The sequence below is a fragment of the Carex rostrata genome, chromosome 3 (genome assembly GCF_964058835.1).
Source record: "Carex rostrata chromosome 3, lpCarRost1.2, whole genome shotgun sequence".
Classification (NCBI taxonomy): domain Eukaryota; kingdom Viridiplantae; phylum Streptophyta; class Magnoliopsida; order Poales; family Cyperaceae; genus Carex; species Carex rostrata.
This window is the reverse complement of record NC_135920.1, coordinates 10,812,102-10,826,223: the sequence shown is the minus strand read 5'-3', so window position 1 is coordinate 10,826,223 and position 14,122 is coordinate 10,812,102. Positions and strand designations below refer to the sequence as shown.

Genomic DNA, 14,122 nt, shown 5'->3' with positions numbered 1-14,122 from the left:
CATGTCAACAAAGAGTAATGAATTGAAAAATAATTATATAACTTTCATAATCATCGGAGGTGAAAGTCACAAAATTTGCGTTTCAAAATTGTGATTAAATAAAAATAAACAAAGTTAGCTGTTTTGTATGAAATATTAAATATTCCCTTTAAAGTGCATTTCATACATGTTTTAGTTTAAAGTAAAAAATAATATTAAAACAGGACACAACTGGTATAATAAAAAAATATTTCTCACCACTAAATTTTGTAAATTTTGAGCGTTCAAAGTATATAAATTATTTAAACATTTATAGGTACATGAGTAGAGTTAAAATGTGCTAATAAATTTGTTGTTTCAGTTATGCTCTACGTCTTTATTTTTGTTTTCATATTCAGATTCAAAGTTTGAATAATCAATCTAAATTGTTCAACATGATATTCATATTAAAATGTGCTTGGAGACTAAATTTTATATTTTTTGAAATTATTTTTAGATAGGTACAAAATCATTATTTTCATATGATTCTAAACCACAAAATAGTGATTTTGTACCTATCTAAAAAATAATAAAATATTTTTAAAAAAATATAAAATTTGATGTCCAAATACATTTTGGTAGTGTTCGGTAGACCCTTCTTAAGGTTTCTTAGAGCTCCTTAGAATACTAAGGAGTCTTAAGCTTGCCAAATACTTGTTCCTTTGTAAAGCTTAAAATCACTTCCTTAAGCCTTCTTTTGTCTACATCTTGTCCAAAGTTTTAAGGAGTCATTCTATATGGCTTAAGCACTTGAAGCTCCTTAAGAAAGCTAAGCATCCACTTTCTTAACTTTTTGTTGTCAAACACCTTTTCCTTAGCAAAACTTAAAATTTACTCCTACCCAACTTGCCAATTAAGAGTACTGTAGCTTCCAGTGTTTTAAAATGCGATTTTGTTAATGCATGCGGAAGGCCACAGCATACCGCATATGCGACATGCGGCCGTATATGCGGATTTGTATACGGATGTACATATGCGGTTTTATTATGCTTCGTTAAAGAAATATAGATAAAATAAAACTAATTTATATCTACTGACTTATTTAGTCTAGTGGTTTGTACTCCTTACTATGTTATAATGATTATAGATTTTGATTTCTGCAAAATAGTTTTTAGGTTTTTTTAAGTCAGCATGGATCGTATATGTGCCTGTATATTTAAAACCGTATGAACTTGACTGTATGAGATTCTGTATACAAAAGACTACTGAAAAAGCATATACTGTTCATGCGAACGCATTTTAAAACACGGGTAATTTCTGTACTTCATAAGTATACACATCGCTTTCCCTTTTTCAAATGGTCACTATCATAACTCCGCCTTCCCGAAATGTCCAGAATAATTAACATTTTTAGAAATCAAATTAAAAGCAAATTGCTGCCATTTCTTTTCTGAAAAGAGAAGGAAAGACCTTATTCGTCCTGTTAGTCAGAAATGGAGGAAATATAGATAGAATTTGATCAAATTAAAATCTCATTTGGATCATGTGATCTTCGTCCTACTCGTCTCAATGAGCCAAGCCCACACAGGTCTACAGGCTACAACCAACTGCTTCACTCCAAATACAATACTCTTGCCCATAATTTATCCATAAATTACAAATCTGCCATTGTTGCTCTTATCTTAATTGGTCTTTCTCAAATTTTCCCTTCAAAATCCAGCTATTGTATAATCACCCTTCCATAAGGATGCAATAAAATAAAATTGGGCATCTTTCGGCATTTCTCCACTGTACCCCTGAGACTATCCTGCGTGTCCTTGGGAAGCAATAGTATACGGAAAAGCAGGGGCAAACAAGTCATAAAAGTATATATATAGCACGTCTGTTATTTCCGTATACGAGAATGTTATGAAATGGAAGTACATAAAATTGAAGTGACACTAGTCCAGCGGTTGCACAAAAAGTTTTAAGGAAGAAAATCGACAAAAAAAATCAAAGAAAAAGGAATAAATGGGAACCAATTCATAGTAATTTCACCATCACTAAGAAAATTCTTTACTTCTTCACCACCTAACTAGTAATTTTTCGAATATACACAACAAGTTGACAAATCTTAGTTGAACCAAACTATTCTTCAATCTACTTAAAACTTAAAAACTAAAACTGATTCAACAAACAAACAAAAAAAGTTCAAAAAAAAAAAAAAAATGCAAATTTTACCAACTGGGGCTAGCTAGGGAAGATAGCTACTTCCTTGGCCATCTTCCCTCGCCTTCACGGCCATCTCTACGGCTGCTGAGCTGGACCCACCACACATCCTGCACTTTCCAGTTCCCGTCTGTGGGGCCCCCAAAGGGAGCACCAGCACCCTTCTACATGAGGGACATGACGAGTGGGACCCGAGCCAAGTGTCGATGCAGCTGGCATGGAAGCCGTGGCCGCACTGAGGGAGGATGCGCACTTCCTCCCCTTCGACAAACTCTGCCAAACAAATAGCACACTCGGCCAATTTGTCGATTTTCGACGGTTCATACGGGATTTTGGGCAAGGATTCAAGGGCCTTCTTTTTGAGACCCTTATTGGAAGGGGGAGCTGGGTCAGATGACCCGGCACGACGAGTCCATGCACATCGTGCCACAGCAGCCAAACCGACAACACAGATCAGAGCACAGAGTAAGGCGGCAAGGATGACGACTACATCCGAGTCGACGGCGAGGGGTTGCTCAGGTGGGCTGGCGGCAGCAGAGGGAGAAGGAGGTGAGTGATTGGTGGTGTCGGTGTGGTTTGTTTGGAGGATTCTGAAGGCTGGAGGCATGGCGTGGGTGTAAGGACTGGAGAGGAGAGGTTTATTCTAATTGAGAGAGTGTGAACTGTGAAGAGGGAGGGGGGAAGAGATTTGGGGTTCTTTTTGTAGATTTATACACCGTAGGATGGACCGAAGGAGAATATTGGTATTTGGAGGTAAGGTTTTTGTGTCGAATGATTCCAGTCCTTCAGACAAGGCAATCTTTCTTTTTTCTTTTTTTTTTTTGGGAACAACCTCAGATTTTTTTGGAACTGTGTTTCTTTTTCTTGTTACGCTCCTCGGACTTCATTGAGTATTTGAGTTGTACAATGTGGAAAATTTTCTCAATCTTTTCTTTCTGGTATGGAAATTAATCTTAAGAATCTGTTATTCCGATTTCTAACTTTTCAAAAAAAAAAAATTATACGAATTTCAACAAAGAAATTTTGTATGCACGAATCTCAATAAATATTAATAATTGGAATAGAAATAACGGGTTCCTATTGTTCCTTTACAATAACAGCAGATTTATTTCCTTCTGGTGTAAATAACTTCAAGTAATGTTGTTAAATCATATTCGAATCATCACCGTTTAATTTGAATCGAATTGTAAATCGTTTATTCGTTTTATTCGGAGTCGAACTGTAACTGTCAGTTGAATCAAATTATTGATAATCAGATAATGATTTCTAATTCAGTTAGCTAAGATAATGTTTTCTATAGGACAGCATGGAGATACAAATTTGAAATTGATTAGATGATTTCGGGTGGTATTTAAGAACAAAAAGATTAGAGCTATCTTGTTAAATAAAAAAATATTTTAAAATATAAGAACAAATATTTCATTAAAACATTTTACAACTCAATATAATATAATATTATATTTGTGTGGTATATTGTTAGCTATATAAAATATTTAAAACTTACATTACAGACAAAAGCTTACATAAATGATTCAAAAATAATCGCCACATGTTTTTTCTTTCTATCTCACACTTCTTGTTTTGTGATTTTTCCCACCAACGAAACTCGAATGATACGAAGGTGAAAAATAGAGACTTTAAAAGACTATCTAAAACAAGTCTTGTAGTTAACAATTTCTAGCAATTTGAACTTGCTATCCTAAAATGTGAATAGTGAATTAAATTGCTCCTTCAATTGAATAAGTGATTTTTATTACCATAGTACTTTATGTTTATAGTATTCAATTTTGTCATGAAAATTTCCATGTAAGCATAACTTGTTTTCTCAAAAAAAAAAGGGGGGGGGGGGGGGGGGGGGGGGGGGGTCAAACCGTCAGTAGGTATATATTTTATTAAATACATAAGAGTAGTACATTAGAAAAAGTTAATGTGTACAACATGTATTACCAAAGCAGTAAGCTGAGATATAATACGAGACAAGTATTTTTGAAAACATTCAGCTATACACAAACTAAAAACGCACATGGCTTGCTATCCTAAAATGTGAATAGTGAATTCATTTATTCCTTCAATTGAATAACTGATTTATAGTATTCAATTTTATCATGAAAATTTCCATGTAAGCATAACTTGTTTTCTCACAAAAAAAACAAAAAAAAAAAATTGGGTCAAACCGCCAATAGGTATATTATATTTTATTAAATACATAAGAGTAGGACATTAGAAAAAGTTAATGTCTACAACATGTATTACCATAGTAGAGTAGTAAGCTGAGACATAATATGAGATAATAAATATCTTTGAAAACATTCAGTTATACACAAACTAAAAACGCACAGGAAGTATGTGCATCCAGTAGACACAAATATGATTATCCTTGATTGATTGTAATGATAGGAGCTTAGTGATAATTTTCTTTGTGGGCATATTTTGTAATGTTCCTTCTGCCATACTACATCGGTGCAGTAGAGAAGACCCTGAATCAAATTGGATCAGGAATTGAATCAACCTGACTAAGATAGTCAGCACTCAGAAGTCCCAATAAAGGCATTAGATCAAACTGAACCGAGAACTGAAATTGTCACTGCCAAGAGATCCCAATAATGACCCAACAGTGTGGGAGCCAGAAAATGAGTTTGAAAACATGAGATCATAAAAAAAGAGAGGAGAGAACGGAGGAAGAAAGAGAATGACAAAACCAAGTACAACAACAAACAACGCACAAACATAATATATATTATAGAGTACTATATATACAATTCGTTTCACCCACTCTTTTATTGTCAAAAAAGAAAAGAAGAGCTTAGGAGAAAAAAAAAGAAAAGAAAGAATAAATACACCGCTTCTCTTGAAAAATAAAAGTCAGCGTACCATTTGTCTTAGAAAATAAAAATCTCTAAATAAAAAAGTACGAGAGCAGTGACCAGACCCAAAAATAGAAGCACTTGCTCAAAGCAGCAATGAGCTGTAGGATGAGAGTGTCAAAGGCGGAAACGAATTGAAACCGTAGATCGAGGCCAGTGGTGGAGTGAAACAGTGGAGGGGGCATCGCCATAGATCCAGGTGATTTAAAATTGCCTCTAGCAAATTAGTAAGCGGCACAGCCTTAGATGTTAATTTCATATTCTTTTCTGTTACAGCTTGTTTCTTCAAACTTTAGTTTTAAAAATTTTGCATGAAAATCGAAGTCATTGTATATAGATAATGAATAATTTTATATGCAACTAAAATTTTGGTGATTATTTGTAATAGTATGTCGTAGATACTAGATATTTGTTCATATAAGATGCATTTAGTTTGGAGTTAATTGAAAAATAACACTATTTCTTTTTTATCTAACTTACATTTGAATCAAAAGCTACTAATTATTATTTATTTACTTTTTATGAATTAGCTCATTGTTCTACTAATTCAATTAAATATTAAATTAACTTTATTATTAATTTTAAAAATAACTCACTATTCACACTAACCCATCCATACATCCAAATGCACTAATAGAAAAGGTTCATTAGAAAAGTTACATGGAGCATTTATGCTCTTGTTGACAGGGGCGGACCCATATGGAACTAGAGGGGGGCAGGCGCCCCCCCTGGATTTTAAGTTTTAGTGGTGATTTGTCGATTTCAATCGACTCTGTCTCTCTCTGAAATTTTTTTTGTTCCTCTTTGAATGTTTAATTTCTAATTCGGGTTAAATATATGGTTAAAATCAAAATAAATTTCTTGAATTATGATTGGTAATTAAAATTATAAGTTAGAGGATCAAAAATTACAAGTCAGACTATTAGAAAATATAAGCCAAAGTATTATTTTTTATCAAGTACCCAATTAGTTAATGGATTTAAATCTGATTCGATAATTTTTTGCCCCCCTGACGAGAATCCTAAATCTGCCCCTGCTTGTTAAGATTATTTTGGTACTCTCCATATGTACCTATGCGCCATCATAACTTGTACATTTTTATATCCATAGTATTAAGTTGGCGATCATGGTGTTGTTGAAGCCATGAAAACAAATATCTCGCTGTACGTTATAGAAATATGGATACGACTCAAGTAGGGCTGCAAATGAGTTAAACTCAATCAAATTTAGCTAACTTCGAATTCAAGTTCCAACTAATTTTGAATTGATCTGATTTTATTTGAATCAGGGTTTCGAACTGAAAAATAAGAGTTCGATTTTGATTCAGTGTGATTCGAAATTATATATATTAGTACGTTTTTTACAAGCTCTTGATAACAACCAAAATAAAAATAAAATGTAATAATTTTTTACATGTGCATAGATAAAATGATGTAGATCATATCTAACAGTTTTATTTTGACTTTTAAGTTTTAAATTTTGAATTATTAAAATTTTTAAAAATAAAGACACAGTAGAGACTAGAGACACAAAAAATAGAAATATTTAAATCCTCCTCATTAAGTTATTAACTAATATAAATCTTGAACCCATAAAACGGTAACATCTGATATTAGGTGCGAAAATTGGTCGCGGATCAATCACTAGTACAGTCGGTTAAGCGACCATTTCATTTGAAAATAATTTGAATTGACCTTAATCTCAAGCGACACAAGAGGTCCCATCTACTAATTAACCTTTAGTATAATAAGACAAGTCTCTCTTTTTTTAATGTATAATGAAACAAGTTAAAGTCGAGTTGGGACCCGAACTGCCCGAATTGTCAATCATGGTACAAGTGTGGAGGCATTTTGTTAGAATAATCAATTTCTTTTTAATTATCCTCTCGTATGTGTGCTAACTCGGACCTTTGAATCATTTATTTAGCTAGCTTAGAATTTTATTTTTCTCTTTTTTTTTATTAAAGAGTTTCGGTATATTGTAGATTGAAGAAAATTGAGATTGAAAGAATGTTGAAAAATTAAATGTCGTGTAATTTTTTTTTTTTTTTTTTTGTATAAGATGACTCGTGACCAACAGGATTTAATACATATAAAATTTACAAAATTTAAAGGACAATTACGAAATAATGGACTGACGGGGGAGGCTTACCATCCTTTTCTTAACATTATATGCAGTTTCTTAGCAAATTTTAAAAGGAATCAAATTTGATGTGGTTTCTTTTAAAAAAGACATTTTCTTTTCTAAAAATAAAGAAAACGGGCAAAAGGTAGAGGAGGTGCTCCTCTTTGGTGGACAAAACACTATTGTCTTGTAAATTGATTGTGATTATGGCATTATGCTTCCCACATTTTACAGGCGAAGCTTCACTAAAAGAACAGAAAACGGCACTGTCCCGTAATTTGGATTGATTACATCATCGGAGTTGAGAAAAGTTGATCCGGTTCCTGGAGGGAAACATGAGATTTGATTGACGGTAATATCCTTCGAAGAGCAACACTGATGCCCCCCACATGCAGTGGTGCGGAGGGTACTATGGGAATTAAGTGGATAAATGCATGTTCAGTTTTGGGGCGGCAAAAGCACGGTAGTCACTGCGCCAAAGCCGGAGAAAGGGGTAAACGCTCATGACGTGGCACTACCGGTTGTTGATGTGGGTCCCACGTGCTGGAGCTTTCCTCCCCTTATTCCGGCGAGTGAGTATCCCGTAGACCCGTACCAGACCGTGTAGAATACTCAGCTAAAATCAACGACTCAGATCTCATTCTACCCAGTCAGGTATTGCACTAGATCTGAATTGTTTCTGGTTCCTACATTTTTTAAATTGTAACACGTGGCAATCGATGGATACTGAAAGAATGAAAACAATGTGAACAAAGAAGCTTTTCTCAAAAATAAAATAAATAAATAAATATGCTGACCTCCTTTGTCATCTTGGGACTTGCAACGCACTTTTTTGTTTTTCCTCTAACTTTGATTTTTTTTTTTTCTAAAGTGCAAACAATTTTTCTAGGAATATAGCAAGATGTGTTAAATTTTAGTTATATTAATTCACAGGAAATTAAATAGCTAGATTACTGACGTATTAAAAGTATTCATAAATGGACTGTGTCTCATTTCATAATTTCGTTCAATTAAAAAAGAAAAAAAAGAAAGATATATAAAGAACAAAAAACTTTTGATTGTGACTTTATCCAATTAAACTCATATCAATCTTTAAAAAAGTATTTCACTATAGACTCCTTAAAATATTTGAGTAATTTAATAACTTTACTCAAATTTTATTGTTATTTATAAATATATAGCGTATATATTAGCATTTAAAATTTAGCACATAAAGATGTAAATTGGTGGCATAAAATAAACACTCGAGGAGATAATATGATGCTTTGTTATTTATGAAGATAAAAGACAGAGTCAGACTTTTAAACGTATAACGATAAATAATTATATAAAATTATATAAAATTTGCATACTGAGAATAATATCAATTTACAATACCTATTACATTTTACTTAAATTATATATAAAATTATACATAAATAAAATAAAAAATAAAAAGTAAAACCAATTGACTTCATTTAATATGTATATAAGTCCTTTTTAGTAGTTAAGGTGATTGTAAGTAATTTCTCAGCTACATGGATCACTTGATCCGTGTAGCTACAATGTACGATTTTCTTAGTATCAATTTATCTTAGTGGATCATTATCCACTAACCCTCAAAAAAAAAAAATATGTATATAAGTCCGCCGCTGCGCCCCCACAATGAAGATAGTGTCTCTTGCAAGGGTTGAGGAGCTAAGAAAAGCTTTTCCAGTTCCCTTATCTTTTACGCATGTTATCGGTCACAATTTTAAAGGTGCAGGAAGCGGAGAGTCTCAATTATTCCGTGAAACTGGAGGGATCCGGATCAGAGGATTTATGGTTGTGTGTTCTACGGTCAAAGTTTGCGTACCATCTTTCGGTGTTTTTGCAGAAACAGCGAACACTAATCAGCTGTGGCGGAATTCCATTGGCTAGAGGGAAAAATTATACATTTTATAAGTATATATATGAGGAAATATTCTGGGTTTTGGATGATTTCTGACAACCGACAATTAGTGGGGTGAAATTTACGACAATTATTTATTTTAACAATTTGTTCATATAATTTTAAAAAATAGAAATATATAAGTTACATGAATCATAATTTAAAAATAGAAATATATAAGTTACAAGAATCATAGTTTTCAGTCTTTGAAACACAAACCGCAAAAAAAGTTAATAGACAAAATTATAAATATTCAATTTATAACAACAACTTAGTCTCCTTTCATACATCCCTGATTGGATAATCCAATTTTACATGTTTGATTGTGGAGTAAAGTTATTCTGAATTAAATTATTTATTTTAAATTAAGATAGATTGAATTAATCATATTTGATTAGAGATTAGTGAAATAAATTGATGAAGAGAAAGAAAATTATAAGTTGAATATTACTCTACTTGCAGGAATTACAAGTAGAGAGTTTATTTTCATTTTAATCCTTCAAATTTATTTTTATTTGACTTCTTAAAAATAAAGTAAAGAGTTTATTTCACCACTTACGTCAAACATGACTATTATATATCGAGTCTTATATCAAACATGACTATCGTCTTATGTAAATATGAAATATGTACAATTCCTTTGAACTATGTTTTAAAAAAAAAATTAGATAAATATGAAATATGTACAATTCCTTCGAACATATCTCGCACTTACAACTTCCATTTAATAAAGTTCACACGCGTGGTGCCCCCAAAATCATTTCCCTAATACATGAAGTAGAGATTTTTAGCTTTACATCCGCGTGTATCAGTTTTAGTATTAGTGCGCATATTGGAGCATTCTTCTTTTTTTTTTCTGGTCAGATAGACCCATGATGAGGATCGATCAACTGCTTATATATATCTCGAATCATTCTCTCCTAGGTTCACACAACGTGTAATCCTTTTCTATAGCCGCCAGATTAAAACAATAGCACTTTTCTCCGAGGGCCCAAGAATCTTACAAAGAGATAAAAAGGATATATATGGATTATGGATAGGTAAATGCCATATGAATATGATAGAACGGTAAAATGAGAAGTATATTTTTTTTTTCTATAATAGAAATGCAATCTTGATGAAAGCAACTGGTACTGCAGGAATCCTCGTCATGACAAGTCAACTTGTCAACTTACGAGGGAATATATATATATATGCCTCAATTTTGCCGATATATATGTTTCAGTCTCAATCACGATTGAAATGGTATCCACACAAAAACAAGGGAAAAAATAAATGCAGCCTTGTAATTTTTCTGTTCTTCTATTTGTTGGTAAGTCTATGTACAAGTCGACGCTTTATGTGACCGTGCCGACCTTCCGTCTGGTCATTTAATTTTCTGTATTAAATTGCGCGTCGAATTGTAATGGTGGATATATCCCACTTGAATTGAACTAAACAACAATATGTATCTACTGGATCTCTTAAGATGTGTATTTCGTCAAATTTGATCAACTATTTGTGACTAATTTAATAAATATTGAGCTGGTTTGAGTCGGGACAGGTCTTGGTGCGATATATTTTAAATGATCCACACACTAGTATTTTGACTTTGATGTTTGAGCAATAGCCTCCCATGCAAAGCAACATTTAAAAATGTTTTAAAAATCTTTGCTTTACTCTGTTTGCAGGAGAATATGAGAAAGTCTGTTTTGCTTTGACGACTATATATCCATATATATGTTTTTGTTTTTTTTTGCTTCATAATTTAGTTCCTTTGCTGTCATTATTATATATACTAATTTAGTGGTAAGTGTAATAAATTTTCTGCTTTGTTTTAATTTGTCATTCAATGAATCACAATCAACATTAGAGATAATTTTGTTCATGATATTTTATAGAAGAGTTCAGAGAAAAATATCATTTTGGTCGTCTCGTGTGGATCTTTTTGTATTGTAAATCTGCTTTGAACAAATGGTCCCGCGGCAAGTCTATCCAATAAACAAAAATATATTGATCATTCTCAGGTTCATTTTAATATTGCAAGGTAGATGTAGACAGACAAATAATACAGATGACGTGTATGCTATCATATTAAACATCACTACCTACTACATCGCGTATTAATTAAATAAAGACATCTGTATATTATCATAAATTAAATAAAGGCAAATATCGGCATATGTATTATACTATTATCCTAAATTAAAATAAAGGTTACCTTCAAAAAAATTAAATAAAGGCAAATACTGATATCTGTATTATCATAAATATATCCCTTACAAATATATAAATTATCATAAATATCGACATCTGTATTATCTGGCATATGTTAAAATATTATTAACATGAGGAGGGATCCAATTACACCTTTTTTTTATGACACTGAATTATACACTCGATTTTCAAAGTTTTTTAAATTGAAATAGTCGATCCAAACTGTTCAACATAATGGATATATTAAAATGTGCTTGCAGATCAAATTTTATATTTTTTGGATTTTTTTTTACTATTTATTAAGTATTTAACAAAATCGCTATATTCAGACCATTGAATTTTTGTACCCATCTTAATAAATAGTAAAAAAATTCAAAAAAATGTATAATTTTATCTACAAGCACATTTTAACATATCCATCATATTGAACGGTTTGAATTGACTGTTTGGACTTTCAAAATATAGAGTATAATCCGGTGTCAGCAAAAAATAGTGTAATTGAATCGCTCCTCTATTAACATATATCTTACTCTAAATATCTTAATGCAAATTGAAAGAATATTCTGGATTCATTATTGGGAGAATTTGACACTTGTGTATTCTTTATTTTTTTTCTCAATTATATACTATACGGTTCGTTTTTTTTTTTTTGTTAGTAAAAATTGGCATCCTCTGTCATAATTGATTTCTTCATTCACTGAAACGTCTCTGTTACTCTTTTTTTTAGAGCGAAAGCCTATTGGAATATAATCATCCTAAAAAGTGAAAAACATCCATTCTTTCTTAGAATGATTTATTCAATTTCAGGATCATCTATTGAATGCTTTTGCTTTCTTACGAATCGAACTTGATGTGACGCTGGATGTTGTTTTAAGACGTGGTTACTAGGTAGCCTTGCTTTCAAAGTTAGAAATGGTGACACGAACACATGATGACCACAACAAATTCAGACAGAAAACCTTCGCCACCATCACAAAGCTACATTGCGAAAACTCCACAAAAACACCACAAACAAAGGATTTCTATTATTATCAAGTTTTTTCCAAGAATGGCCAACATGGTATTACTGTGTGAACTTGTGCAATGTTTTTCAATTTTTCTTGTCTATATCTATTTTTGACACACTTGATAGAGATAAGAAGAAAAGGATAAGAACAATGGCATCAAATAGACCACGTGTTTCTTAATTCTAAAAGACTTATTTACCACGTTGCAACGGAGGTTAGTGGAATCCGGAGACAGTGGATTTAGAAGTGGTGGGGGCTCAATCAAGTGCTATAATAGAGATTATCAGATTACTCGGTACTTGAGGCGCTGACAAGACCAAGCCATCTCATACTTGACTTGACTGGACTCAACTTAGTAGTACCAGCACCTTTGCTAGGTGGCAACTTGGCATTTTGGCATTTGGCATACAGATCGTATCAACCTTCAAAGAATCTCACCATACGTTCAAGTTAACAGCTTGACTGCTCCTGTCAAATCACAGCCTATGTCAAATCCCAACACATTAAACTTAGAATTGGAGCCATCCATTCAAAGAGAATAAAGACCCAACCTACTCACCCATGTGGAAGTCTATTATTCACTACCAATATTATAGCAACACTCGTCATATTGCATATTCTCTATTCTGGGGGGAGAATCAAATTGGAAGAGCTAGGATATTGTAGTATTACCTATATACCTGGTTTAGATTCTGAGCTTCAACTTTGGACTGACACTTGGGACAATCAGTGCCCTCTAGCAACACAATTCTCTCAATTATTTGAAATTTGTACTACCCCCACTTGTTCTCCTAGCGAAATAATCACTTCCCAAGGACACGATGTCAGATTTAGACGGTCCCTAGATGACATTTTGTTACAAGAATGACACTTTATATTACATAAACTTAGTGGTATCTCGTTTACACATGCTGCAGACAAAATTTCTTGGCGATGAGAAACCTCTGGTGCATTTACTGTTAGGTCCCTCTATAAATTTCTTACTTTTGGAGGGGTGATTAGGAATAAAAGTATGGTACTATGGACTTTACACATGCTGCAGACAAAATTTCTTGGCGATGAGAAACCTCTGGTGCATTTACTGTTAGGTCCCTCTATAAATTTCTTACTTTTGGAGGGGTGATTAGAAATAAAAGTATGGTACTATGGACACTACCCATTCCTTACAAAATAAGGACTTTTATGTGACTTCTTACTCATAATAAACTCTTTACTAAAAAAAATCTGGGAAGACGAGGATTGTCCGGCTATACCAAATGCCACTTCTGTACCCAAGAGGAAACTCATAATCATCTATTTCTGAAATGTAGATTTACTCAGCAGATTTGGTACTGGATGGGTATTAGTCAACAATTTTACCAGAATTGGCATTCCATCAAGGATATTATTGCATTTTCATTTACATTACCAAATGGCCAACAACAATCCTTTCTTATTGTATTCAGTGCTCTATGCTAGACTTTATGGAAAATTAGAAATGAAATCTGTTTTTCACAATTAACACCAAAATCTTTTAAGACTACTATTTTACTCATTATCTCATTGGTTTCTTATTGGCTAGGTAACACTTTGAAGAAGTTCAAATCCTCTACAGGTATATGGTTGCCGGGTGAGTTGGATGAAATTCCCTTACAGGTTCTGGCACCTGAACAGGACACACAACTGGTCATATTCACTAGGCAAGGCTCAGCCGTGGATCCACAGGAAGAAGATGGCTATTAATCCTTGATTTCCCATGAGTTAGCTAGAGATTAAATAAAGTGGTCTTATTAATAGATATACATTTTGGCTCTGTCAGCCTTTTGAGTACCTTTGGACTTTGGTAGCATGTTGCTGTAGATGGTTTTGTTAATTTG

The 14,122-nt window shown here is 32.8% G+C and overlaps 1 protein-coding gene across 1 annotated transcript; it reads right to left on the bottom strand.

Moving 5' to 3' along the window:
* Positions 1-1,979: 1,979 nt before the first annotated feature.
* LOC144551426 (RING-H2 finger protein ATL8-like) lies at positions 1,980-2,857 on the bottom strand. The gene has a single exon (XM_078299383.1). It carries the CDS (start codon positions 2,771-2,773, stop codon positions 2,192-2,194), a length of 582 nt encoding a protein of 193 aa, XP_078155509.1. The 5' UTR covers positions 2,774-2,857; the 3' UTR covers positions 1,980-2,191.
* Positions 2,858-14,122: the final 11,265 nt, after the last annotated feature.

Bases quoted from the DNA above. Each gene is read 5' to 3' on its own strand.
- LOC144551426 (XM_078299383.1), bottom strand. From the start codon at position 2,773: ATGCCTCCAGCCTTCAGAATCCTCCAAACAAACCACACCGACACCACC.